This window comes from Bos javanicus, chromosome 3 (assembly GCF_032452875.1).
Source record: "Bos javanicus breed banteng chromosome 3, ARS-OSU_banteng_1.0, whole genome shotgun sequence".
Classification (NCBI taxonomy): domain Eukaryota; kingdom Metazoa; phylum Chordata; class Mammalia; order Artiodactyla; family Bovidae; genus Bos; species Bos javanicus.
Window position 1 is genome coordinate 92,566,327 of NC_083870.1, and position 27,129 is coordinate 92,593,455.

General features: G+C 42.5%; 2 protein-coding genes across 8 annotated transcripts in view; both read left to right on the forward strand.

The window, feature by feature from the left end:
• The window catches only part of IFT25 (intraflagellar transport 25), a 75,132-nt gene extending 69,661 nt beyond the window's left edge, over window positions 1-5,471 (forward strand). The window contains exon 7 of the mRNA XM_061411891.1: window positions 5,320-5,471. Coding sequence (XP_061267875.1) covers window positions 5,320-5,373 — 54 coding nt within the window. The 3' untranslated portion in view covers window positions 5,374-5,471. The remainder of the gene's footprint in view (window positions 1-5,319) is intronic.
• A 171-nt stretch (window positions 5,472-5,642) lies between these two features.
• YIPF1 (Yip1 domain family member 1) overlaps window positions 5,643-27,129 on the forward strand; it is a 47,318-nt gene continuing 25,831 nt past the window's right edge. For 4 of the 7 annotated variants that reach the window (XM_061411879.1, XM_061411880.1, XM_061411882.1 and 1 more), the window contains exons 1-5: window positions 12,845-12,976; window positions 14,153-14,232; window positions 19,857-20,020; window positions 23,673-23,753; window positions 24,023-24,110. In XM_061411879.1, coding sequence (XP_061267863.1) covers window positions 14,202-14,232; window positions 19,857-20,020; window positions 23,673-23,753; window positions 24,023-24,110 — 364 coding nt within the window. In that variant the 5' untranslated portion in view covers window positions 12,845-12,976; window positions 14,153-14,201. Of the gene's footprint in view, window positions 5,797-12,843; window positions 12,977-14,152; window positions 14,233-19,856; window positions 20,021-23,672; window positions 23,754-24,022; window positions 24,111-27,129 lie in introns of those variants that run through there. The other 3 variants (XM_061411884.1, XM_061411881.1, XM_061411885.1) reach the window with 2 other exon arrangements.

The following is a 27,129-nucleotide window of genomic DNA, read 5'->3' on the forward strand; positions in this document are numbered from 1 at the left end:
GTTGTTTATTTTAAATGGGCTATTTTGGGAGCAGTATTAGATTCACAGTAAAATTAAACAGAAAGTACAGTGATTTCCCATATACCCCCTGCTCCCACACATTCACAGCCTTCTGCAATAGCCATATCCCACCAGAGTGGTACATCTGTTACATGGATGAACCTATATTAACAAATCCTTATCACCCAAAGTCCATGGCTTACATTAGAGTTCAATCTTGGTGCCGTACACTCTATGGGTTTTGACAAATATGTGATGTATGTATCCACCATTATGGTATCATAAAGAATAGTTTTGCTGTCCTAAAATCTTCTGTGCTCCACCTGTTCATTTCTCTCTCTCCACTGGCAACCATTCATCTTTTGAGTATTTCCATAATTTTGCCTTTTCTAGAACATCATATAGTTCTAGAATCATACAGTATGTAGTCTTTTCAGATGCATTTCTTTCACTTAGGAATATGCACATAAGAAACCTTCATGTCTTTTCGAGACTTGATAGCACATTTCTTTTTAGCATTAGATAGTATTCCATCATCTGGATATATACCACAGTTTATTTATTTGTTCACCTAGTAAAGGACATCTTGGTTGCTTCCAAATTTTGGCAGTTATGAATAAATAACTGAATGTTTGTATCCCCACAAAGTTCATATGATGAAACCTAATCCCTAATGATGGTATTTGGAGGTGGTGTTGTTGTGAGGTGATTAGGTAATTATAATAGGGCCCTTTGGAAAATCAGATGACTATATTTGTGTGGATCTGTTTCTGGATCCACATCTTTCTCTTCTTTTTATTGATCTGTTTGTCTATTCTTTTGTCAATATCATATTCTTTTGATTACTATGTCTCTATAAAATCTTGAAGTCCAGTAGTATCAGTCCTTCAACTTTGTTTTTCTCCTTCAATATTGGGCTGGCTATTCTGGGCCTTTTGCCTCTTTGCATAAACTTTGAAATCAGTTTGTCAACATCCACAGAATAACTTGCTGGGATTTCGGTTGATATTGCGTTGAATCTGCAGATTAAATTAGGAAGTATCGGCATCTTGACAACATTGAATTTTCCTATTCATGAACATGGAATATCTCTCTATTTAGCTCTTCCTTGATTTCTTTCCATCAGAGTTTTATAGGTTTCCTTGTATAAATCTTCCACATATTTTATTATTTTTATACCTATGTATTTCATTTTGGGGAGTGCTAATGTAAATGGTATTATGATTTTAATTTCAGATTCCAATTGTTCATTCATTGCTGGTATCAGTTCAGTTCAGTCGCTCAGTCGTGTCTGACTGCAGACCCATGGACTGCAGCATGCCAGGCCTCCCTGTCCATCACCAACTCCCAGAGTTTACTCAGACTCATGCCCACTGAGTCAGTGAGGCCATCCAACCTTATCTCACCCTCTGTCGTCCCCTTCTCCTCCCGCCCTCAATCTTTCCCAGCATCAGAATCTTTTCAAATGAGTCAGCTCTTCACATCAGGTGGCCAAAGTATTGGAGTTTCAGCTTCAACATCAGTCCTTCTGATGAATATTCAGGACTGATTTCCTTTAGGATGGACTGGTTGGATCTCCTTGCAGTCCAAGGGACTCTCAAGAGTCTTTAACACCACAGTTCAAAAGCATCGATTCTTCAGTGCTCAGCTTTCTTTATAGTCCAACTCTCACATCCATACATGACTACTGGAAAAACCACAGCTTTGATTATAAGAACCTTTGTCAGCAAAGTAATGTCTCTGCTTTTAAATATGCTGTCTAGGTTGGTCATAACTTTTCTTCCAAGGAGCAAGTGTCTTTTAATTTCATGGCTGCAGTCACCATCTGCAGTGATTTTGGAGCCCCTCCCCTCCCACCAAATAAAGTCAGCCACTGTTCTCACTGTTTCCCCATCTATTTGCCATGAAGTAATGGGACCGGATGCCATGATCTTTGTTTTCTAAATGTTGAGCTTTAAGCCAACTTTTTCAATCTCTTTCACAAAAGTGAAAGACTTTTATCAAGAGGCTTTCTCTTCACTTTCTGCCATAAGGGTGGTGTCATCTGCATATCCGAGGTTATTGATAGTCCTCCCGGCAATCTTGATTCCAGCTTGTGCTTCATCCAGCCCAGCGTTTCTCATGATGTACTCTGCGTATAAGTTAAATAAGCAGGGTGACAATATACAGCCTTGACGTACTCCTTTTCCTATTTGGAACCAGTCTGTTGTTCCATGTCCTGTTCTAACTGTTGCTTCCTGACCTGCATACAAATTTCTCAAGAGGCAGGTCAGGTGGTCTGGTATACCCATCTCTTTCAGAATTTTCCACAGTTTGTTGTGATCCACACAGTCAAAGGCTTTGGCATAGTCAATAAAGCAGAAGTAGATGTTTTTCTGGAACTCTCTTGCTTTTTCGATGATCCAGCGGATTTTGGCAATTGCTGGTATGTAGGAAAGCAATTGATTTTTGTGTAGTAACCTTGTATCTTACAAACTTGCCATAATCATTTGTTAGTTCCAGTAGTTTTTTGGTCAGTTCATTCAGATCGTCTACATAAACAACTGTGTAACCTACAAACAAAGACAGCTCTATTTATTTTTCCCTATATGTATACACTTATTTCCTGTTCTTTTATTGCATTAGCCAGAACTTTTGGTATGATGTTGAAAGAGTGGTGAGAGGGGATATTGCAGAAGATCACTGAGAGGGCATGACTACTGGTTAACCTGTAAGCTGGACTTGGGCAATCAGATTTTTACTCACCTTCTCCCCTGTCCTTGGAGTCTGTGCTCTGCTTGCCTTCCCCATGCTAGAATCTACCCTAGTACATAGCCTGAGATACTAATATGGTGTTGAGACCATCCAGATGGTCCCTACGTCACACAGCAAATTCCCACTGGCTATCTGTTTTACATATAGTAATGTTCATGTTTCAATGCTACTCTCTCAATTTGTCCCACCCTTCTCTTGAGTTTTCTTATTTAGCCTTGTGTTATTTAGAAGTGTTTTGTTTAACCTACAGGCAGCAGCAGCAGCAGCATCCTGGAGTTTTCCAAGTATTTTTCTGTTTGATTCCACTGTGGTCTCAAAGCATATATGACTTTTTAAAATATTTTTAAATGTATGTTATATGACCCCAGATGTTGTCTATCTTGGTGAATATTCCATGTAAGCTGACAAGAATATATATTCCACTGTTGTTAGGTAAAGTGGTCTACAGATGTCAATTACATCCAGTTGACCAATGGTGCTACTGAGTTCTCCTACATCCTTCTGGTTTTCTGCCTGCGAGATCCATCCATTTCTGATAGTCTCCAACTATGAGAGTGGATTTGTCTGTTTCTCCTTTCAGTTATATCAGTTTTTGCCTCATGTATGTTGATGTTCTATTGTTAGGCACATACACGTAAAGCCTTCTTGGAAATTGACCCTTTTATTGTTATGAAATGCCTTTATCCCTGGTAATTTTCCATACTCTGAGGTTTGCTCTATCTGAAATTAATATAGCCATTCCAGCTTTCTTTTGATTAATATTAGCGTAATATGTCTTTTTCCTATTCCTTTACTTTTTTTTTTTGGAAAGAGTTTTTATTTAAACAGTTAATAGAATTACATGATCTACATCTACAATCACTGGTCCTATTACTTTTTTCTTTTTTTATTGTAATAAATTACACAAAACAAAATTTACCATTATAACCATTTTAAGTGTATAATCCAGTGGCATTAATTTACCTTCACGTTGTTATCCTACCAGTCATCGGCATAACTCTTCATCTTGTGAAACTGAAACAATACTCATTAAACAATATCTCTCAATTCCCCTCTCTTGCTAGCTCCTAGCAACCACCATTACATTTTCCGTCTTTATGATTTTGACGTCTCTAAGTGCTTCATGTAAGTGTAACCATTATAGCATTTTTCTCTTTATGACTGTTTTATTTCACTTAGCATAGTCCTCAAGTTTCTTCCATGTTGTAGTGTGTTATGGGATTTCCTTCTTTTTTTGGATGAACAATATTCCATTGTATGTATATAACACATTTTGCTTATCCCTTCATCTGTTAATGCACATTCGGTTTCCTTCCACATTTTAGGTATTTTGAAAAACCTGCTTTCCTTCTGGGAATCCGAAATTTAGGTACATGCTAGACAACCTCCATTAGAAACCTTGGGCATTAATCTCTGACAGATGATATTTCACAAGTGTTGTTACAACTTGTTGCTGGGAGAGTTAAGTGTGTCCTGTGTGACTCCACTGGGAGAGGACCCTGGGAAGTTTTTCCTGTTTTTCTCTGGACTTTGACCTCATGTACCTTTTCCCTTTACTGATTTTGTCTTGTATACTTTCACTGTTATAACACAGCTATATGAAGATGGCTATATGATAAGTTCTCTGAGACTTCCTACAAATCGCTGAACCTTGGGGTGGATCGCCAATACACCATATTACAGTGGCCTATAGAAGTTTCAAACCTTTAGTAATTCTGTTATTTTCAGTGGTATATTATATCAACCAACACTTTGGAAGCCAACAATCGTTTATACCTACAAAGTAGGTATGTGCTTAGTTACTCAGTCTTGTCCAACTCTTTGCGACCCCATGGTATGTAGCCTGCCAGGCTGCTCTGTCCATGGGCTTCTCCAGGCAAGAATACTGGAGTGGGTTGCCATGCCATCTTCCAGGGGATCTTCCCAACTCAAGGATCAAACCCAGGTCTCCCGCACTGCAGGTGGATTCTTTACCAGCTGAGCTACCAGGGAAGCCCAGAGGAGAGTATAGTATGCAGATTTCCCAAACTATTTTGACCAGGGAACACTATCTAGTAAAGCATATCTATGGGATTTGGTTCCCAAAGAACACACTTTGAAAAACACTAGATTAGTCAATAACCTCAGGGACCTTCTCTCCTCTGTTTGCCGTGTTCATGCCCTGGGATTTCCACAGCCATGTCCCAAGGTCCCCCCACCTGGACAGGAGGATAATACTTGTGCTTGGGCAGCCAAGTGCTGGGTAGGAAGGATCAGTGCCCAGGAGAGGTCCAGGCAGGGATCCAGGAGTTCAGAAGGGAGGGAGAGCAGGAGAGCTGTAGGGATCTGAGCTGGTGTCACAGGGGAGGCCTGAGAGCAGACCCTGCTGATGAGGAATGGTGGTGATGGAGGGGAAGGGCATCAGCACAGAGAAGGGAAAGCACAAGGGATGTACCAGAACCAGCAGTTCATCTGGAGGCAGATTATACTATACTAAAGATATAAATTTATACTAAAGGTATAAGTATGTATAACTGAAATCTAGAAAGTGGTTAAGTATGTTTTGTCCTTCCTTTCCAATTGCAGATATGTGTTAGGAATTGGGATTTTTGGTGCTATAACATCAACACCAGAAGATAGAATCATAGGGAGGCCTGGTATGCTGTGATTCATGGGGTCGCAAAGAGTCGGACATGACTGAGCGACTGAACTGAACTGAACTGAATCCTTGTTTTAAATGAACAGCAATGAGTCTGATATATCTTCATTACTGATTGATCACAAGTTGTTCCTTTATCCTCACTGGAAAACTTCCAGATATGTATTTGTATAAATCGATTCATTATTAATTTTATATCTTATTGTTTATTTCTTAAGTTTTAATAACTTTGATTTTCGTTTTATTATCATAGTTACATTCTATTACTGGCAAGAGATCATGGTTTTCCATTCCATGGAGTCAATGCAAGTTTCTCTTCAAAACAAATGTGTTTAAGTTTTAAAAGTGACCTCACAAAATCATAAAAAGAAAGAAGAAAAGAGGGGATCAATGGAAAAATTGCAGTAAGTAAATATGGGTGATGGTATGTGGGATTTCATCATATTGTTCTTATTTTGTGTGGGCATACTTGGAATTTTGAATAATAGAAAAGTTAGTTGAGAATCTAATTTCTGGCAGCATGTCAGACTTTTGCTCACTAAATAATTAGCTATTCCATGAAATAACTATTTTAATGTACTGCTTTCATAAGAGTTGGGGCTTCCCTGGTGGCTCAGACGGTAAAGCGTCTGCCTGCAATGTGGGAGACCCAGGTTCGATTCCTGGGTTGGGAAGATCCCCGGAGAAGGAAATGGCAATCCACTCCAGTACTCTTGCCTGGAAAATCCCATGGATGGAGGAGCCTGATAGGCTACAGTCTATGGGGTCTGAAAGAGTCGGACACGACTGAGTGACTTCACTTCACTTTCATAAGAGTTAGAGGAAAATCCCCAAGCATTTACACATATGTATATACATGCATATAATTAATATCACTGGGTAAAAGCAAAACAGGGAACTGGGTAAAACAGTCCTGGGCAAATAGTTTAACAAAAGTTAGAGAAGCCCTGAGGGGAAGCGCTATTGTAAACTCTGTGTTGGTAAATCTATGCTCTGAACCAGCTGTAGAATAGGGCAGCTGATTCTGAGATTCCTGTATTAAGATGGAGACTCCTAAAAGGATATCAAAGTGATCCCTTATCAGCAGTGACTCCGGAAGATTTTCTTGCTTCTGGAAGATGCAAGAGCAATGCATCTCTGAAGTATCCTCTGTATCTTGGTGTCAAAAATGGCCATGTACTTTTGATAAAAGAGCCAGAACTTCACTGGCAGTCCAGTGGTTAAGACTCCATGCTTCCAATGCAGAGGGCATAGTTCCATTCCTGGTTGGGGAACTAACATACCCTGAAGCACAGCCAAAAAAAGTATTTTAAAATAGAGTCAAGTGGAACTTTTTAGAAAAGACAACATATTTAGATGCTGAGAATTTACACAGATGAGGATGAAACTAATATGAGCTCACAAAAATTATCAACACACAAAAAAACCACGATGAGTGAGAATCAACAGAAACAGCAATATTTAGATCCTCAGGAATTTCAGACATTAAAATTATCAATAAAAACTATTTAAATAACTACAACTATGTATTAAAGGTAAAGCATTCATGGGCTTCCCTGGTGGCTCAGATGATAAAGAATCCACCTACAGTGCGGGAGACCTGGGTTTGATCCCTGGGTTGGGAAGATCCTCTGAAGAAGGAAATGCCAACCCACTCCAGTAATTCTGCCTGGATAATCCCCATGGACAGAGAAGCCTGTTGGGCTACAGTCCACTGGGTCTCAAAGAGTCAGACATGACTGAACAGCTAAGCACAGGCACCCTGGTATACCTTGACAGAAAAGATCAGCTTCCACTAGCAAGTTATTAAATCATTTGCCTTCCTGGATTAAAAAAAAAAAAAAAGTATTAATAGGCTATCCAGAATGATTTTTTAAAGAGTCAAATAGAAGTTTTAGGAAACAAATACACAATTGTTGAATTAAAGACTGGGGGAATATGTAAAACAGCAGACTAGGAGCTACTTGTTCAATAGGGTGGTGTGTATATGTATAATAAGCTTAAAAAGCTGATAAGAAAAAATAAAATGAGTTAAAAGCAACAACCAAAATAAAATTAAATGAATGTATAACTTTGAACTAGCAAGAAAAAGTAGCTAGTGAAAGAACAGAAAGAAGATATAAAAGAGTCATGGAGGTAATTAAAATGAAAAAAGATGACTGAAGTGTCTACATATAAAAAAATAAATGCATTTAATATAAACGAGTTAGAAGCCCTTCTGAACTAGAAGAGTAAGAATCTCTGAAAATCCACTTCAAAAAGCATGAGAACACTGGCAGAAATTGTCAAACTCAACTTCTTTCAGTGTTCTGTAAATTAACCAAAGAAAGGTTTTTTGATAACCAGAGAAGTGTCTATTTAATAAGAACTGCTGAATCTTGGTAAGAACAGTGAGCTTTGTGGTGTTTTAATTTGCTCTAGTCTTATTCCCCTTTCCCAGCTCCAAGGCAGCCTTGAAAAATTTAGCTTTGCAACCATGGTTGTTGTGAAAATTAAGAATTTAGTAACCACTGGAAGGGGAAGAATAGGTTTGGAGCCCTTCACAAAGTCACAGTTCCAGAGAACTGTCATTATGTGACTAGTCTGATATCTCCTTTGGAAAGCTCCATTCTCAGGTCTTGGTTTTATTTGACCTGACTCAGCTCACTCTACAAAAACGGTGCATTTGCCAAAATAATGTGTGGCAATTCTGTAACATTGCATCATCCTGAGATAATAATGCAAGGGCCAGCAGCTTTTTCCCTGGGATGGATGTCACTCAGGGGTGTTGGAGGCACTTTCAGAGCATGGCTTAGTTGTGTGGTTGCCAGCTTTCCTCTTTGTGGAAAATCAGTGGACTCTGTCAGGAGGAGAAGGGGTCAACTGAGGATGAGATGGTTGGATGGATCACCAAATCTATGGACATGAATTTGAGCAAGTTTCCAGAGTTGGCACCCCACTCCAGTACTCTTGCCTGGAAAATCCCACGGATGGAGGAGCCTGGTAGGCTGCAGTCCATGGGGTCTCGAAGAGTTGGACATGACTGAGTGACTTCATTTTCACTTTCATGCACGGGAGAAGGAAATGGCAACCCACTCCAGTGTTCTTGCCTGGAGAATCCCAGGGACGGGGGAGCCGTCCTGGGGTCGCACAGAGTCGGACACGACTGAAGCGACTTAGCAGCAGCAGCAGGGAAGCCTGGAGTGCTGCAGTCCATGGGGTTGCAAAGAGTCGGACATGACTGAGCGACTGAACTGAACGGACTCTGTTGGGATCATGTGCAGCATCTAACAAGGCTCATACTTTTCAGACTGTCCCTCCACCCCAAACCCTGTCCATCAAAGCAAGGCTTTCTCCTCAGTTTCCCTTCTTCCCTCGTTCTTCCTCCATTCTATCTAGGTGATGGTGGGGTGGGTTCTGTCTCTCACTGGTTTATTCCCCGCTCAGAGCAGTGTGTACATCCATTGCTCAGTTGTGTTTGACTCTTTGCAACCCCATGGACTGTAGCCCACCAGTCTCCTCTGTCCGTGGGATTTCCCAGGCAAGAATACTGGAGTGGGTTGCCATTTCCTTCTCCGGGGGATCTTCTCCGCCCAGGGATGAAACCCTAGTCTCTGGAGTCTCCTGCATTGGCAGGCAGGTTCTTTACCACTAGCGCCACCTAGGGAGCAGTAGAGGTCTAAATAGTATCAGCTGGGCTCACCTTCCTTACCATATGAATTTGGACCAATGAGCTAAGGAAATATGAACATTTTGAGCTCAGATTTTTTCAACCTTGAGACCACTGACGTTTTGATAATTCTTTGCTGTGAGGGGCTATCCTGTGCACTGTAGGATGTTTAGAAGCACACTGGCCAGTAACACTCCACAAGTGGTGACAGTTGAAAATGTCTTCCTGGGACCTCCCTGGTAGTCCAGTGGCTAAGGTTCTGCGCTGCCACCGCAGTGGGCACGGCTCCATCCCTGCTCAGGGAACTAAGATCTCACGTGTTGTGAGGTGTGGCCAAGTAACAATAAGAATAATAAAATAACTTAAAAAAATTTTTTTCATAAGTCAGGCAGAGAACGACAAATATCGTATGACATCACTCACACAGAATCTTAAAAAAAATGATATAAATGAAGTTATTTACAAAACAGAAGCAGACTCATAGATTTTGAAAACAAATTTATGGTCACCAAAGGGGAAATGTGGTGAGGGGGATAACACACGATGCTGCTGCTGCTGCGGTCACTCCAGTCGTGTCTGACTCTGTGCGACCCCATAGATGGCAGGCCACCAGGCTCCCCCGTCCCTGGGATTCTCCAGGCAAGAACACTGGAGTGGGTTGCCACTGCCTTCTCCAATGCATGAAAGTGAAAAGTGAAAGTGAAGTCACTCAGTCGTGTCCGATTCGTAGCGACCCCATGGACTGCAGCCTACCAGGCTCCTCCATCCGTGGGATTTTCCAGGCAATAGTACTGGAGTGGGGTGCCATTATACACACACTACTATATATAAAATAGGTAACCAACAAGGGTCTACTGTTTAGCACAGGGAACTCTACTCAATATTCTGTAATAACCTATATGGGAAAAGAATCTGATAAAGAATGAGTATATGTATATGTATAACTGAATAACTTTGCTGTACACCTGAAACAAACACAACACTGTAAATCAACTGTACCTAATAAAATTATTTTTTAAATGTCTTCAGACATAGCCAAATATCCCCTAGGAGCAAAATACTCCCCAGTTGAGAATTGCTGTTTTAGTTAAACCAGTACAGTTACATTCGATGCTTGTTTCATTTTTAGCCAAAACTTACATATCATTATAATTAATATATCACTGCAACTTTTATTTCTATTTCCACGAGAAGAAATATATAGTCTATGTATTATCACCTCTTTCCAACATAGCTGTGGCGTTGTTGTTGCCATTTGACTGGTGAGCAGTCTGGTTCCAAAACTCTATCCTGAGGGCTGCTTTCTGGGACCACTCTTGGTACCGACAGGCCTCAGTGTGGGTTCCTTATCTCATGGGAGTACTTTGTTGGTAAGTGTGAGTCCAAGGACCAGGAGTGAAGGACGAGAGTTGTAGAACAGGGTGGGAAGGAGAGCTATTGCATTATCAAACTGGCCACTGCCAAAGGCATTTGGTTGTTTGATTCTGCAAGCCAGTTTGAAAACTGTATGAAATACCTGAGGAGAGTCCATCTGAGAGGAAAAAGAGAAACATGTACTCAGTTACTGATTCCATTGGTCTGAGATTTGTCCCATGAGGTATAGACCGCTCCCCACTTATGCACTTCCAGGCTGCACTATCCCAGTGCTGAACCATTCCCACAGTCCCATGACCCCATGACACGAGCCTTGATGCTGGAAGTGACAAGCCTGTGATATGGACTTGAGGTGATGCCCACTTAGGTTATACCTGCTGAAGCTGGAATAAGGCCTGTGGTGGTGAAATTAGCAGCAGGTGCAGCCAAGAGGGTTGGACATGGGGCATAAGAGGTGTTTGAAACACTTACACATATGAATTTGTGTGTCGTAATGCGTTCCTGGTACCTATTCAACCAAAGTAACCTACACATACATACATGACCTCAGTTTTCTCTTTAGAAAATGAGGATAGTCTCCTTGAGCTTGCTGGATTGTTCAGAGAATTAAAGAGCTGCATGTATAAAGCCTGATCACAAGGTTAGTCCAGTAAATACACTGTGTGTGTGTGTGTGTATAATTATTTCATTAGTCAGAATCTTCCTGACCCAGGGATCGAACCTGTGTCTCTCATGTCTCCTGCACTGGCAGGCACGTTCTTTACAACGAGTGACACCTGAGAAGCCCATTAGTCAGATGTAAGTCATTCTAATGGATTGTGAAGGCCCAGTGTAGTGAGGCCAAAGTCACAGCTTCCACCTTGTGTGGGTAGTGATGTTGGCTTATGCTGCTAAGACAGTCAGAACTCGATCACTCTACAATTAACCTTTGGTGAGCAAATATCGTGTCCCTGGTTTTGGGCTGCCCTGAGGACCCAGAGACCAGAATCATTCCTGATCCTTCCCTGCAAATCACTCACAGGCCAGCAAAGATGGGCAAATAATAGCAACTGCTGCGGTTTAGGCAAATACAGGGCACTATGACTGCAGCCATGAAATTAAAAGACGCTTACTCCTTGGAAGGAAAGTTATGACCAACCTAGATAGCATATTCAAAAGCAGAGACATTACTTTGCTAACAAAGGTCCGTCCAGTCAAGGCTATGGTTTTTCCTGTGGTCATGTATGGATGTGAGAGTTGGTCTGTGCAGAAGGCTGAGCGCCGAAGAATTGATGGTTTTGAACTGTGGTGTTGGAGAAGACTCTTGAGAGTCCCTTGGACTGCAAGGAGATCCAACCAGTCCATTCTGAAGGAGATCTGCCCTGGGATTTCTTTGGAAGGAATGATGCTAAGGCTGAAACTCCAGTACTTTGGCCACCTGAAGCGAAGAGTTGACTCATTGGAAAAGACTCTGATGCTGGGAGGGATTGGGGGCACGAGGAGAAGGGGACAACAGAGGATGAGATGGCTGGATGGCATCACTGACTCTATGGACGTGAGTCTGGGTGAACTCCTGGAGTTGGTGATGGACAGGGAGGCCTGGCGTGCTGTGATTCATGGGGTCGCAAAGAGTCGGACACGACTGAGCGACTGATCTGATCTGATCTGATGAGAGCAAAATAAATCCTGGGAGGAGAAGGAGGGCTTTCCCTAGGAGGAACAAAGTGTACCCACATCTGAGGGACGTGTAGGTCTTAACCAAGCAAACACTGGCAGCAGGGGCAAAATGTTTCTCACCAGGGCACTCAGCGCAACTTCATTGCTTACTGGGCTCCTGTGGTAGTCAAGGCATTGATCAGATGCTGTGCGGGGGACACAGGGGTAACAGATGCCAATCCCTACCCACCTCTCACTGCCCAGAGACCATAAGACAGACCGTTGCAGGAGTGAAGAAACAAATTACACACATACGGAGGTGTCTTCATGAACAGACATCCTCCTGACGCAGATCATGGGCATTCAACCACTCAAAAAGCAATTGACTTGCATCTCCCTCCATGGTTAATTAGACTTTTAAAATAAGTAAATTAATAATTTTCTTTTAAAAATGGCCAAGAGTGGGAGGATTGATGGCATTTTTTCCTTTTTACAGTTGTCTTTCCTTAAGCTGTTCCATATTTCAATAAGAAAAGAGATATAACCAAATATAAAGTAAACCCCACTCTAGAGAATTCTCTGCTTCCCGTACCCCTGATCCCGGGTAACGAGGTGAACCAAAGCAAACCCTCTCGGCATCCCCATCGCTCCGCCCCGGGCCACCTGCCTCTTTAAGAAGCCGATCTTCGCCCTTAGATGGGTGGCGGAGGGAGTGAGCTGTGGATGGTGTTGCTTGTTGAGGTCTCGGGAAGTGATGTCTCCGGGAGCTGCTGTCTCTTTAAGGGGGCGGAGCTCTGCCCGGAGGAGGTGGAGAAGTTTTGCCCCCCGGATCTCCGGTTTCCGGCAACTCGGTGGGACCAGAACTTGCGCGGAGAATCTGAGGCCCCAGGCTTACCCAGACAGGTCGGACTCCGAGCGCCCACGAGGTGAGGCAGCGGGGTCTGCGGGGCCGGCCCGGGACTGAAAGACCCTGGGATCTATCCACCTGTGTCGCTGCGGCCCAGCTCCTCCTCCAAAAACACTACCCGTACGTCTTGGGCAGCTCTTTCCCAAACCATCCTGGGCTCAGGGGGACCCAGGCTGCAGGGTTCCCATTACTCCAGCGCCTACTATTTTTTCGCTGTGCACTAAGCGCCTCACACTCACTTGTCTCAGTTAATGGCACCCAACATCGTGTGGGTTCAGTTCAGTTCAGTCGCTCAGTCGTGTCCGACTCTTTGCGACCCCATGAATCGCAGCACGCCAGGCCTCCCTGTCCATCACCATCTCCCAGAGTTCACTCAAACTCACGTCCATCGAGTCAGTGATGCCATCCAGCCATCTCATCCTCTGTCGTCCCCTTTTCTTCCTGCCCCCAATCCCTCCCAGCATCAGAGTCTTTTCCAATGAGTCAATTCTTCACCTGAGGTGGCCAAAGTACTGGAGTTTCAGCCTTAGCATCATTCCTTCCAAAGAACACCCAGGGCTGATCTCCTTCAGAATGGACTGGTTGGATCTCCTTGCAGTCCAAGGGACTCCCAAGAGTCTTCTCCAACACCACAGTTCAAAAGCATCAATTCTTCGGTGCTCAGCTTTCTTCACAGTCCAGCTCTCTCCTCCATACATGACCACTGGAAAAACCATAGCTGGTACAATTATAAACCCATTTTACAGATGAGGAAATAGGTGCTGAGGAGCCCATAGTCAAAATAGCCAGAAGCAGCAGAGTTGGGACTCAAACCCAAGTCCGTCCAACCCCAGAGCCTGTGCCCTTAACCATGGGCTAGGCTGACGGCCTTTGCTCTTCACTGCCCTCATAGCCATTTCTATCAAATCCCTGCCTCCCCTTTCTCATCCTTCCATCTCCAGGCTGCACTCGGCCCTTAACACCCACATTGTAAGTGAGATTGGATGGAACCAATGGACTCCTGTTTGCCACCCCCTTAGTTTCTTTATAACATTTTTGATAGTATCTGATGCTAAATGGTTATCTTTGTATAAACCGGTCAAATCCCGCTAAAAAAGGACATAAGGGAAAGCAACACCATGTATAACCCTAAAATATTTGTTTGCAGATATTTTATTATGGTATCCTATGAAGTGTATTTATTTTTTCCTTTTAGACCTCTGCAAATTATCTTCCTAATAATTGGGAGACGACCCGCTGACTGAATGGCAACGGTAGATGACTTGCAGTTTGAAGGTACATCATTTGAGTGTCCATCTTTTATGATTAGCATTTCTGTAGTAAAACCAATGGATTTTGGTTGGTATACTGGCACATATATAAATAAGAAGATTATTTCAGACATCTTCATAAAAGAATGTTTGCCGCAACAGGTTATTCCATTTGTCCATATTAGCTGTTCTTTTTTGCCAAATAGCCCTTTAGGTTGGAAATATCGTAAATTTAGTGCAGATTACAGAAATTGTTTATAGAGTTCCTTCTGTAGTTAAACATGCATTTATTGAGCACCTGTTTGTGCTTAGAACTCTACTAGATACAGAAGATCAAAAGATAAAGGGGATTTTTTTTTTTACACTGATGAGTAGATGAAAGTATAAAATGATTATTATGATGAAACGTAATCAGGTCATTCATTCATTAAATAAATAAGTCTTTCATGAGTGTGACCGTTGTTCTCATTATCAGGGTAGAAGAGTGAATAGTCAGTGTCTTCCTTTATAAAGCCCTCAGTCTAGTGAGGGAGACATTCTTTTGTTAAATGATCTTTTAAGTACATATCTACAAACTATTAGGGCTTCCCTTGTGGCTCAGTTGGTAAAGACTCGGCCTGCAATGCAGGAGACCCTGGTTCAATTCCTGAGTCAGGAAGATCCCCTGGAGAAGGAAATGGCAACCCACTTCAGTACTCTTGCCTGGAATATCCCATGGACAGAGGAACCTGGCAGGCTTTACAGTCCATGGGGTTGCAAGGGTCGGACATGACTTAGCTACTAAACCACCAAACTATTAAAGTAGTGAAAGAAAAGTTCATAACTCAACCCAGAGCCTGACATAAGCTAGGGATTGATGAATGCTCATTTTGTCTTGTAATCACTTGCACGCACACGCGTGTGTGTCTGTGTGTGCACTCAGTTGTGTCTGACACTGTGTCCGCATGGACTGTAGCCCTCCAGGCGCCTCTGTCTATAGAATTCTCCAGGCAAGAATACTGGAGTGGGTTGCTCTTCCCTTCTCCAAGGAATCTTCCTGACACAGGGATTGAACTTGAATCTTCCACATCGCAGGTCTGAGCCTCCAGGGAAGCCCATAGTATTTCCTAAATGGCAGATACTGTTCTAAGTGCTTTACAAATAAATCCTTTCATCCTTATGCAACTTTATGAAGTAGTTATTTTACTCTCCCAATTTTTCCAACAGGGAAATTAAGGTACAGAAAAATTAGGTCATTTGCCTAAAGGTTATAGTAAGTGGTAAAGAAGAATTTGAACCCAGGCATCACAACCTATGCTATTCCTACCTAAGGAAAAGAAAAGATGTTTGAAGCAAAATCCACTTTATCAGCTAATACTGTCAACACCGTCTTCAAAATACATCCAGCACCTGACCATTGCTTTCCACCTCTACCATTCTCCTACCATGCTCAAGGTCACCATCACCTCATGTCTGGATTATAGCCCTTTCCTTCCTTCACATCTTCCCGTATCTTCCCTTACCTTTCTGCAGTCTGTGTTTTGCATCCAGAGTAGTCCTTTAAAACCAAGTCAGATCATGCCATTCCTCCAAAACCTTTCAGTGGCTCCATCTCACTGGGAATGGAAGGCGGAGCCCTTTCTGTGCTTAGGAGGCCCTCATGATCCAGGCCTCCGATTTCATTTTGTACTACTCTAGCCCTTTCTTTCTGCCTCCCCACATGCGCCTCATCACTGTCCCTCCTAGACATCAGGTACACTTAGGGCTTTTGTGCCATCTTCCTGGTTAGGACATTCTTACCGCAGATAGCCATGTGACTCGTTCCCTTGCTCTGCTCAAATCTCATGTCATTCCAGAGGCCTTCCTTGATCATCCTATCTGGGAGTACAGGGCATGAAAGTTCAAGTCTAAAGAACAGCATGTGCAAAGTACTTGAGAAGAGTGGGAGTTTGTTTCATATTTTTCCCCAAGGAATTAAAAGAAGGCCAATGTACCAGAGCACAGATGGTGGGGGAGGCTGTCATAAGGTCAGATTTGAGGGGAGGCAGAAACTAAGTCACACAGGACTTAATTGCTGTTTGGAAGAGAACATAAGATGCTGTGGGGGTCATGGAAAGCTTCTCCGAGGAAGAATGGTGTTAAATGAAAAAGTGGAGGTCAGGGTCCTGCAGATGGGAGACATATCAGGAAAGGAGCAGAGGCAAAACACAGCAGAAAACGTAGAAGCAGGTGGTGCTGGTGGCAGAAATAAGAAGCACACCTGTCTTGCCCTCAAGGGGCTGAGATGGACAAGAATGACCGCTACAGAGCAGAATGTGTGAACAGTCATCGTGTGCGAGGTACACACATCCTACATTCAAATCGAGCTAGGCCGCCTGCTGTTCTTCACACACGGGACATGTTTTCCATCTTCTGAGTCTTGCTCATCCTGTACTCCTTGGCGTCAGATGCTGTCCCCACCGCTTCTGGCCATCCTTCTCATAGGGCAGCTCGAGGAGTTATCTCCCTCCTCTGAACCTCTTTGGACTTGGTACCTCTAAAGTTACAGTCTCCGTTCCTCCTTCTGGCATGTTGTTCCTCTGGTAAACTACTGCTTTTTAAATATGAGACTTAAATATATCTTCCTTGGTCTGATTCTCTCAGGCAAAGTTATAACCATTTTTTAAAATGTCAGTGCCCTGCCCAGTCAATAAATGATAGCTATGAAAATATTTATTGTTATCTCATATCATCCTCAAAATCTCTGTGAGATAAGTATTATCTACATTTTATAGTTGAAGAAACCGAGACTCAGAGATATGGAGTAATTTGCCCAAGGTCATGGAGTGCTAGTTTATCTTACACAAAGGACCGTCTCACTTCAGAGCCTCATGCGGCCAAAACACTGGAGACCGAAACTCGAGTAATTGTTAGGTATCAGCCACCTCATTAATTTCAGTCACTTTATTTCTCTCCACAAAACTATTTGCATAGCTGAAAGCCAATAAGATTGGGCTCAGTTATACAAGCACCCCATCCCACTGCCATGCTTGCAGTGTTCGAGTGGTGCCCTGTTGATACCCTTCCTTTTATTGTTGTTGCTATTTAGTTGCTAAGGTTTATGACTCTTTTGCAACCCCACGGACTGTAGCCTGCCAGTCTCCTCTGTCCAAGGGATTTCTCAGGCAAGAATACTGGGGTGGGTTGTCATTTCCTTCTCCAGGGGTCTTCCTGACTTTTCCTTCTCCAGGGGTCTTCCTGACTTCTCCTTAGACCTGTCAGATTCCACAGCTATCCTGAATTTTATCTGAGTGGCTAAATAAAGTTTGTTAGGATGCCCGGAGATAGGAAGTCATGATCATTGCTGGTGGACATGAATGGGCAAGGTTCTTTTGGAGAGCGGTTTAGCAATATGGCTCAAGAGCCTTAAAAATGATTTGTACCCTTTGACCTAGTGATCACGCCGATAATGTTCATTGTTGTTCTTCAGTCACTCAGTCGTGTCTGACTCTTTGCGACCCCACAGACTGCAGCACGCCAGGCTTTCCTGTCCTTCATCATCTCCCGGAGCTTGCTCAAACTCATGACCATTGAATCGGTGATGCCATCCAACCATCTCATCCTCTGTTGTCCCCTTCTCCTCCTGCCTTCAGTCTTTGCCAGCATCTAGGTCTTTTCTAACAAGTCAGCCCTTCGCATCAGGTGGCCAAAGTATTGGAGCTGCAGGTTTAGCCTTCTAATGAATATACAGGATTAATTTCCTTTAGGATTGACTGGTTTGATCTCCTTGCAGTCCAAGGGACTCTCAAGAGTCTTCTCCAGGACCACAGTTCAAAAGCATCAAATCTGCGGCTTTCAACCTTCTTTATGGTCCAACTCTCACATCTGTACATGACTACTGGAAAAACCATGGCCTTGACTAGATGGACTTTTGTTAACAAAGTAATGTCCCTGCTTTTTAATATGCTGTCTAGGTTTGTCATAGCTTTTCTTCCAAGGAGCAAGTGTCTTTTAATTTTGTGGCTGCAGTCACCATCTGCAGTGATTTTTGGAGCCCAGGAAAATAAAGTCTGTCACTGTTTCCATTGTTTCCCCATCTGTTTGCCACATGATGGGACCAGATGCCATGATCTTAGTTTTTTGAATGTTGAGTTTTAAGCCAGCTTTTTCACTCTCTTCTTTCACCTTCGTCAAGTGGCTCTTTAATTCCTCTTCACTTTCTGCCATAAGGGTGGTGTCATCAGCATATCTGAAATTATTGATATTTCTTCTGGAAATCTTGATTCCAGCTTGTGGTTCATCCAGCCCAGCATTTCTTGTGAATGTACTCTGCCTGTAAGTTAAATAAGCAGGGTGACAATATACAGCCTTGGCGTACTCCTTTCCCAATTTGGAACCAGTCTGTTGTTCCATGTCTGATTCTAACTGTTGCTTCTTGACCTGCATACAGGTTGCACAGGAGGCAGCGGAGGCAGGTAAGGTGGTTTGGTATTCCCATTTCTTTAAGATAGTGTTCATACTAAGGCAATAAGCCCTAAAACTTTGTCTGCACAGATACTCTTAACAGTGTTATTTGTTCTAATAAAAGTGGGAAGCAACCTAAACATCCAATAGCAGTGGAATAGTTGTATTAACTTGTGGTGTCTCTCTCCTAATCTTCCCACCTCCAGCTCAATGACTACTATGTAGACACATAAATGTTCATTGTAAAGACTGATATAACATGAAAAAGTCATTTTTGTATAATCCCCAGTAGACGGAGCAGCATACAAAATTGTTTACATAGTATGCTATCACATCCTAAGTCAGTACTTGGCAGTTGTAGGCATATAGTAAATATTTGCTGAATGAATGATCATCACTGGTACGAATCTACTGTACAGAGAAAAGGAAGTATACCAAAAGTTAATAGTGTTAGTTTTATATGGGTGGGACTAAGAGTGATTTTGGGGGGCTTCCTGGGTGGCTCAGTGGTAAAAAAAAAAAAAATCTGGCTGCAATGCAGAAGACACAGGAGTCGCCAGGAGTTTGATCCCTGGGTCAGGAAGATCCCCTGGAGGAAGGCATGGCAACCCACTCCAGTATTCTTGCCTTGGAGAACCCTGTGGACAGAGGAGCCTGGCAGGCTACAGTCCATAGCATTGCACAGAGGCGGGCACAGCTGAAGCGACAAAGCACGCACACGAAAGAGTGGTTTTTATTCTGTCATTTCTACTTTCATTTTTGTCTCCATGTTTCCTGTAGGGATCACATGGGATTTATTGGAAAAAAATAACTTCCATTAAATTTTTTTTGAATTTGAATCAAAGAAGAGAGGGTTAGGTTGGTTACTTGATATGGGCTAGGCACTCTCCTGAGGACTTTACTTATGGTAATACTCCTAACTTTCCCCCAATTCCTTATATATTATTCTCGCTATGGAAGAGATGGGAACACTGAAGCTTATCAAGGTTAAGTTACTTACTCAGGCTTGAATACTTAGTAATTTAACCAGGACTACAATTCAGGTCTGACTTCAAATTCTGTTGTCTTTATAATCATTTTTCTGTGTCAGTTTGTTTTCTATGAGTTTTTTTCAGAGCCTTTTGCCATTTGTCTCAGCTAGGGTCTATAGCAAAGCTGAGGTTGTAACAGATCGACTTGAAGTTAATAGTAAGGTCTCTGATACCCTTGTGCTCTAATTGATTTCAGAATTTGGTGATACAACCACTTCCCTAGCAGCAAACCCAGATGCCACCACAATCAGCATCGAGGATCCTGGTGAAACCCCAAAGCATAAGCCAGGACCCCTAAGAGGCTTGGGGAGAGAAGAAGATGATGAGTTACTAGGAAACGATGACTCTGACAAAACTGAGGTTTGGACTTGTGTTTGAAATTTTTTTTTTCTTTGAAGTTTTAAAAACCTCATGCATGCATTTATTGCAGTTTCCTGTGTGCCAGGAACTTTTTGGCCAGCCGAGTAGTATTTCTAGTAATATTTTATAAATGGATCATGCTTGTGATTCACTAGAGGGGTACTCGATTTGTAGCAGTGTGTTCACAGGCTTATGAAATAGTGGAGAGCTGGGTGTGCTTTGTGGAACTCCATGAAATATGAAAAGAAGTACCAAAGTTTATGCCAAATTAAATACCAGTATATACTAGATATCACAGCAAGAGCTCAGACTTAGGAGCCTGAGTTTGAGTCCTGGTCTGGCCAGTAGTAATAGCTCTGTGGTCTTGGGTAAGATATTTTAATTTCCCTAAGCCTGGATTTCCTCATCTGAAAGTAATATATTGACTCTTCTCATCATTATAATCACAATAGCTGACATTTATTCAGTGTTTACGGAGAAGGCGATGGCAGCCCACTCCAGTGTTCTTGCCTGGAGAATCCCAGGGACAGGGGAGCCTGGTGGGCTGCCGTCTGTGGGGTCACACAGAGTCGGACATGACTGAAGTGATGCAGCAGCAGCAGCATTCAGTGTTTAATAGCTGCCAAATACCATTTAAAGTTCTTCACTTGGATCATCTCATGTAATCCTCAAAACAACCCAATATGCAAGGAACTGTTCTTATACTCATTTTATACTTGATCTTAGCCAAAAGGCCAGGAAGCAGTCATATGCTCATTTTATAAAAGAGAAACCGGAGGCAGAGTTTAAGTGACTTGCCCCAGGACATGCAACTGGCAGGTGCAGATGGAACTTTAAACTGAGGCCATCTGAGTCCTTCTGTACTAGAGTTGTTTAGCTGCTAAGTCATGTCTAACTCTTTGTGACTCCATGGACTGTAGCCTGCCAGGCTCCTCTGTCTATGGGATTTCCCACTCAAGAGTACCAGCGTGGGTTGCCCTTTCCTCCTCCAGGGGATCTTCCCAACCCAGGGATCAAATTTACATTTTCTGCATTGGCAGGTGGATTCTTTACCAACTGAGCCACTGGGGAAGCCCCGATAATTAATCTAATCCTCCCTATAACCCTATAAGGCAGATCTGTTAGCTATACTTTTTAGATTAGGAAGACTGAGATGAGTCTAGTGATTTGATGAAGCTGCCCCCTAGTGGAGGGACCAGGATTTAAAACCTTTTAATAAGCAAACACCCTCTTTCAACAACACAAGAGAAGACTCTACACATGGACATCACCAGATGGTCAACACCGAAATCAGATTGATTGTATTCTTTGCAGCCAAAGATGGAGAAGCTCTATACAGTCAGCAAAAACAAGACCAGGAGCTGACTGTGGCTCAGATCATGAGCTCCTTATTGCCAAATTCAGACTTAAAGAAAGTAGGGAAAACCACTAGACCATTCAGGTATGACCTAAATCAAATCCCTAATGATTATACAGTGGAAGTGAGAAATAGATTTAAGGGACTAGATCTGATAGATAGAGTGCCTGATGAACTGTGGACTGAGGTTTGTGACACTGTACGGGAGACAGGGATCAAGACCATCCCCATAGAAAAGAAATGCAAAAAAGCAAAATGGCTGTCTGAGGAGGCCTTACAAATAGCTGTGAAAAGAAGAGAAGAGAAAAGCAAAGGAGAAAAGGAAAGATATAAGCATCTGAATGCAGAGTTCCAAAGAATAGCAAGAAGAGATAAGAAAGCCTTCCTCAGCGATCAATGCAAAGAAATAGAGGAAAACAACAGAATATGAAAGACTAGAGATCTCTTCAAGAAAATTAGAGATACCAAGGGAACATTTCATGCAAAGATGGGCTCAATAAAGGATAGAAATGGTATGGACCTAACAGAAGCAGAAGATATTAAAAGAGATGGCAAGAATACACAGAAGAACTGTACAAAAAAGATCTTAATGACCAAGATAATCATGATGGTATGATCACTCACCTAGAGCCAGACATCCTAGAATGTGAAGTCAAGTGGGCCTTAGAAAGCATCACTACAAACAAAGCTAGTGGAGGTGATGGAATTCCAATTGAGCTATTTCAAATCCTGAAAGATGATGCTGTGAAAGTGCTGTACTCTATATGCCAGCAAATTTGGAAAACTCAGCAGTGGCCACAGGACTGGAGAAGGTCAGTTTTCATTCCAATCCCAAAGAAAGGCAATGCCAAAGAATGCTCAAACTACCGCACAATTGCACTCATCTCACGCACCTGTAAAGTAATGCTCAAAATTCTCCAAGCCAGGCTTCAGCATTACGTGAACTGTGAACTTCCAGATGTTCAAGCTGGTTTTAGAAAAGGCAGAGGAACCAGAGATCAAAGTGCCAACATCCACTGGATCATCAAAAAAGCAAGAGAGTTCCAGAAAAACATCTATTTCTACTTTATTGACTATTCCAAAGCCTTTGACTGTGTGGATCACAATAAACTGTGGAAAATTCTCAAAGAGATGGGAATACCAGACCACCTGATCTGCCTCTTGAGAAGCCTGTATGCAGGTCAGGAAGCAACAGTTAGAACTGGACATAGAACAACACACTGGTTCCAAATAGGAAAAGGAGTACGTCAAGGCTGTATATCGTCACCCTGCTTATTTAACTTATATGCAGAGTACATCATGAGAAACGCTGGGCTGGAGGAAGCACAAGCTGGAATCAAGATTGCCAGGAGAAATATCAGTAACCTCAGATATGCAGATGACACCACCCTTATGGCAGAAAGTGAAGAGGAACTAAAAAGCCTCTTGATGAGAGTGAAAGTGGAGAGTGAAAAAGTTGGCTTAAAGCTCAACATTCAGAAAACGAAGATCAAGGCATCTGGTCCCATCACTTCATGAGAAATAGATGGGGAAACAGTGAAAACAGTGTCAGACTTTATTTTTCGGGGCTCCAAAATCACTGCAGATGGTGACTGCAGCCATGAAATTAATAGACGCTTACTCCTTGGAAGGAAAGTTATGACCAACCTAGATAGCATATTGAAAAGCAGAGACATTACTTTGCCAACAAAGGTCCATCTAGTCAAGGCTATGGTTTTTCCTGTGGTCATGTATGGATGTGAGAGTTGGACTGTGAAGAAAGCTGAGCACCGAAGAATTGATGCTTTTGAACTGTGGTGTTGGAGAAGACTCTTGAGAGTCCCTTGGACTGCAAGGAGATCCAACCAGTCCATTCTGAAGGAGATCAGCCCTGGGATTTCTTTGGAAGGAATGATGCTAAAGCTGAAACTCCAGTACTTTGGCCACCTCATGCGAAGAGTTGACTCATTGGAAAAGACTGATGCTGGGAGGGATTGGGGGCAGGAGGAGAAGGGGACGACAGAGGATGAGATGGCTGGATGGCATCACCGACTTGATGGACGTGAGTCTGAGTGAACTCCGGGAGTTGGTGATGGACAGGGAGGCCTGGCGTGCTGCGATTCATGGGGTCGCAAAGAGTCGGACACGACTGAGCAACTGAACTGAACTGAACTGATGGTAAAAGTGATAGATGAATATAGAAGAGTTTGGTCTTTTGTATTTCTTGAGTTTCTCTTCGATCCTCTGTCTTTCTCTGTCTGGGTAGCTAGAATAAGGAAATTCTGTGTTCATTATGTTTTATTTTACCTCTGACAGTTACTTGCTGGACAGAAGAAAAGCTCCCCCTTCTGGACATTTGAATACTATCAGACGTTCTTTGATGTAGACACTTACCAGGTCTGTAAACCAGTTTCACCTTTCTTTTGATGTATAATGCAGACTTATTTCTTCTACTGTTAAACAGTCAAGTAATGTGACAGGTATTGCATACTGGATATGGTCTGCAAAAGTAAAGGGTTATTGGCACTTGAAAATACTAAATGAAATAATAAAACAATAATAAATAATAAAAGCTCTAATAACCGTTTCAATTTTGCAGTAGTTAAACTTTACTAAACTTTAAGAAAGAAAATCATCTGTAGACTTACTGCTATGCTGTTTTGCAGGTCTTTGACAGAATAAAGGGGTCTCTTTTGCCAATACCAGGAAAAAACTTTGTAAGGTTGTATATCCGCAGCAATCCAGATCTCTATGGTACGTGTAGCGCCGTTTTGGTTCTTTTTCATGTACCGGCTAAATGCAGATGAGGGTGTGGGTTGCCTCGAAAGCTGGCGAAGCACACTGTTGGGGCACGAGCGTTATGTGTCTCTTCTGAGCTTCAGTAGCAGCTCTTGCAAAGAATTTTGGAGAAAAGGCAGTTACGTGTTTGATTAATGCCATGATGACGACAATAGTGTGTCCTTTGAAAGTCTTTAAATGACATCACAAACTTGAGACCAATTAAGTCACTTCATATAGAGGAGATTATTGATGTTAATTTTAGAGGATTTGGTGGTTGGGGTGAGTGTGGAGGAGGCTCTCTTACACTTACTCATTGATATGCTGAGTTCCAGCTCTGCCCCTCAGGCAGGCTGGCTTCCCCGTGGGAGTTTGTAAGGGGATGAGCCTGGGGATTGGTGTCATCCCAACCTCCTTGCTGTCTGAGGAGGGGCCAGAGATCCATCCAGTGCCTCTGAGGGAAAGGGTTCCAGCACTGTTGACCTCTGTGTTTGAGGGGAGAAGAGAGCCAGAGACTCTGAGTGCTTCTGTGTGCAGATGCTGTACGCAAGACGTGGTGTACCTGGGCATAGCTAATTCTTTCAACGACCTTTGAGGCAGGTGCTATTATCCCCATTTTTCTAATGAAGAACCTGATGCTCAGTGTTCAATAATTTATATGTTCAACCCTAAACAGTAAGTATTAGAGCAGTTATACATGTTGGTTATAAGAGGAAAAGGAATTCATGCGACTCTGTTGTGTACCAATCAGTACATACACTCTTTAATCCTTTCAAGAGGGCAACGTATTAAGTGCTATTATCTCTGTTTTCCATGTGAGAAAACTAAGGTTAGAAGTTGTCAAACCAAGAACTCCCATTCTTATGGGACAACATTATGGATGAACTGGGAGGGTATTATACTTTAGTTCAATAAGTCAGACAGAAAAAGACATGCTGTGTGATTTCACTTATATGTGGAATATAAGAACTAAAACTGGTGAATCTAACAGAAAAGAAACAAAGGCACAGACACAGAGAACAAGCTAGTAGTTACCAGAGGGGAGAGGGGAGGGAGGAGGGGCAGGATAGGGTAGAGGGTTAGGAGGTACAAACTGCTTATGTATAGAATAAATAAGCTAGAAGGATGCAGCACAGGAAATATAGATAATATTTTATAATAACTAAAAATGGAATATAATTTTTAAACATTTGACTCCCTATGTACACTTGAAATATGTAATATTATATAATCAATCGACTATTTATTATAAATAGTTGATGTAGAACTGGCCCCTGGTTTGGGCTTCCTAAGTGGTGCCAGTGCAGGAGACATAAGAGATGTGGGTTTGATCCCTGGGTAAGGACAATCCCCCGGAGGAGGACTTGGTGACCCACTCCAGTATTCTTGCCTGGAGAATTCCTTGGACAGAAGAGCCTCGTGGGCTACAGTCCACGAGGTCTCAAGGAGTCAGACAGAACTGAAGCGACTACACACTCTCAGCACCCGGTTTAGTGTTAATATAAAGCCCCTACTTATTCTGTAAAACTGGTGTTTTTAAGCTCCAGAAACTTTTCATCAAATGTTATGGATGTTGTCCAATATTTAGAACCAGTTAAAGTGGAACTGCTCTAATGGACGCTGAGGAAAGTCTCCTTTCCACTCACCTTTGATCCTGAAACATTCTTCTTTACACAGCACTATTAACCTCATGAATTCATGTTGTTGTTCTAGTTTCTGAGTCTTGTCTGACACCTTGCGACCCTACAGACTGTAGCTCAGCAGGCTCTTCTCTCCACAGGATTCTCCAGGCGAGAATACTGGAGTGGGTTGTCATTTCCTTCTCCAGGGGATCTTCTGGACCCAGGAATCGAACCCGCATCTCCTGCATTGTCAGGCAGGTTCTTTACCATCTGAGCCACTGGGGAAGCCCTCATGAGCTCATAGACATGCTTAAAAAAAGAAAGTACAGGATTTCTCTGGCAGTCCAGTGGTTAAAACTCTGCACTCCCAATGCAGGCGACACAGGTTTGATCCCTGATCAGGGAAGACCCCCCATGCCACATAGTGCAACCAAAAAAAAAAAAGTACAACTAGAAAAAATAAAATTTTTTAGTAGAGAGGGCTGACCTTGTGGGGTGGGTTGGAGGAAGGTGGTCAGGAGCAAGATAACAGAAGAGCCAGTCTGCGGGATCTAAGGGAAAGATGAACGAATTTGACTACATTTACACCAAAATTTAAAATTTCTACACCACAAAATAAACCATAAACAAGGTAAAATAAATAAATAAACCACAGACCAAAGATAATATTTCAGAGCACATAACCCACAAAAGATAAAAATCAAGAATACATGTAGAGTGCCTACTGATTATAAGAATAAAACCAATTATAAGTTCTAGCAAAAAATAAGCCATTCACAGAAAAGGAAACCCAAATGGCCAATAAATACATGAAAAAATGCTTATCCACACCTGTAATAGGGCTTCCCAGGTGGCACTAGTGGTAAAGAACCCACCTGTGAGTGCAGGAGACCTAAGACATGCCGATTCGATCCCTGGGTTGTGAAGGTCTCCTGCAGGAGGGCATGGCAACTCAAGTATTCTTGCCTGGAGAATCCCACGGACAGAGGAGCCTGGCGGGCGACAGTCCATAGGGTCGCAAAGAGTCAGACACCACTGAGGTGACTTAGCACATGCCTGTAATCAGGGAAATAAAAACTAAAACAGGATATCACATATGTGCATCAATTTAGCCATCATACAACTTGGCTTGTCTTCATTTATTCATTCAGTTAACAAATATGAAGCACTTACTATTCTAGGCACTGGAGGTACAGCAGTAATAAAAAGACGAAAGTCCCTGCCCAGAGGCAGTTTATAATCTAAGTTTAACAATAGACAAAGAAAATAGGCGAAACACAGTGTGCTGGTGATAAATGCTAAGGTGAAAATTTAAAAGCGGAGAAGAGAGACGGTAGAAGTTTATGTAGGTGGGTGGATTCTGAGTAAACACC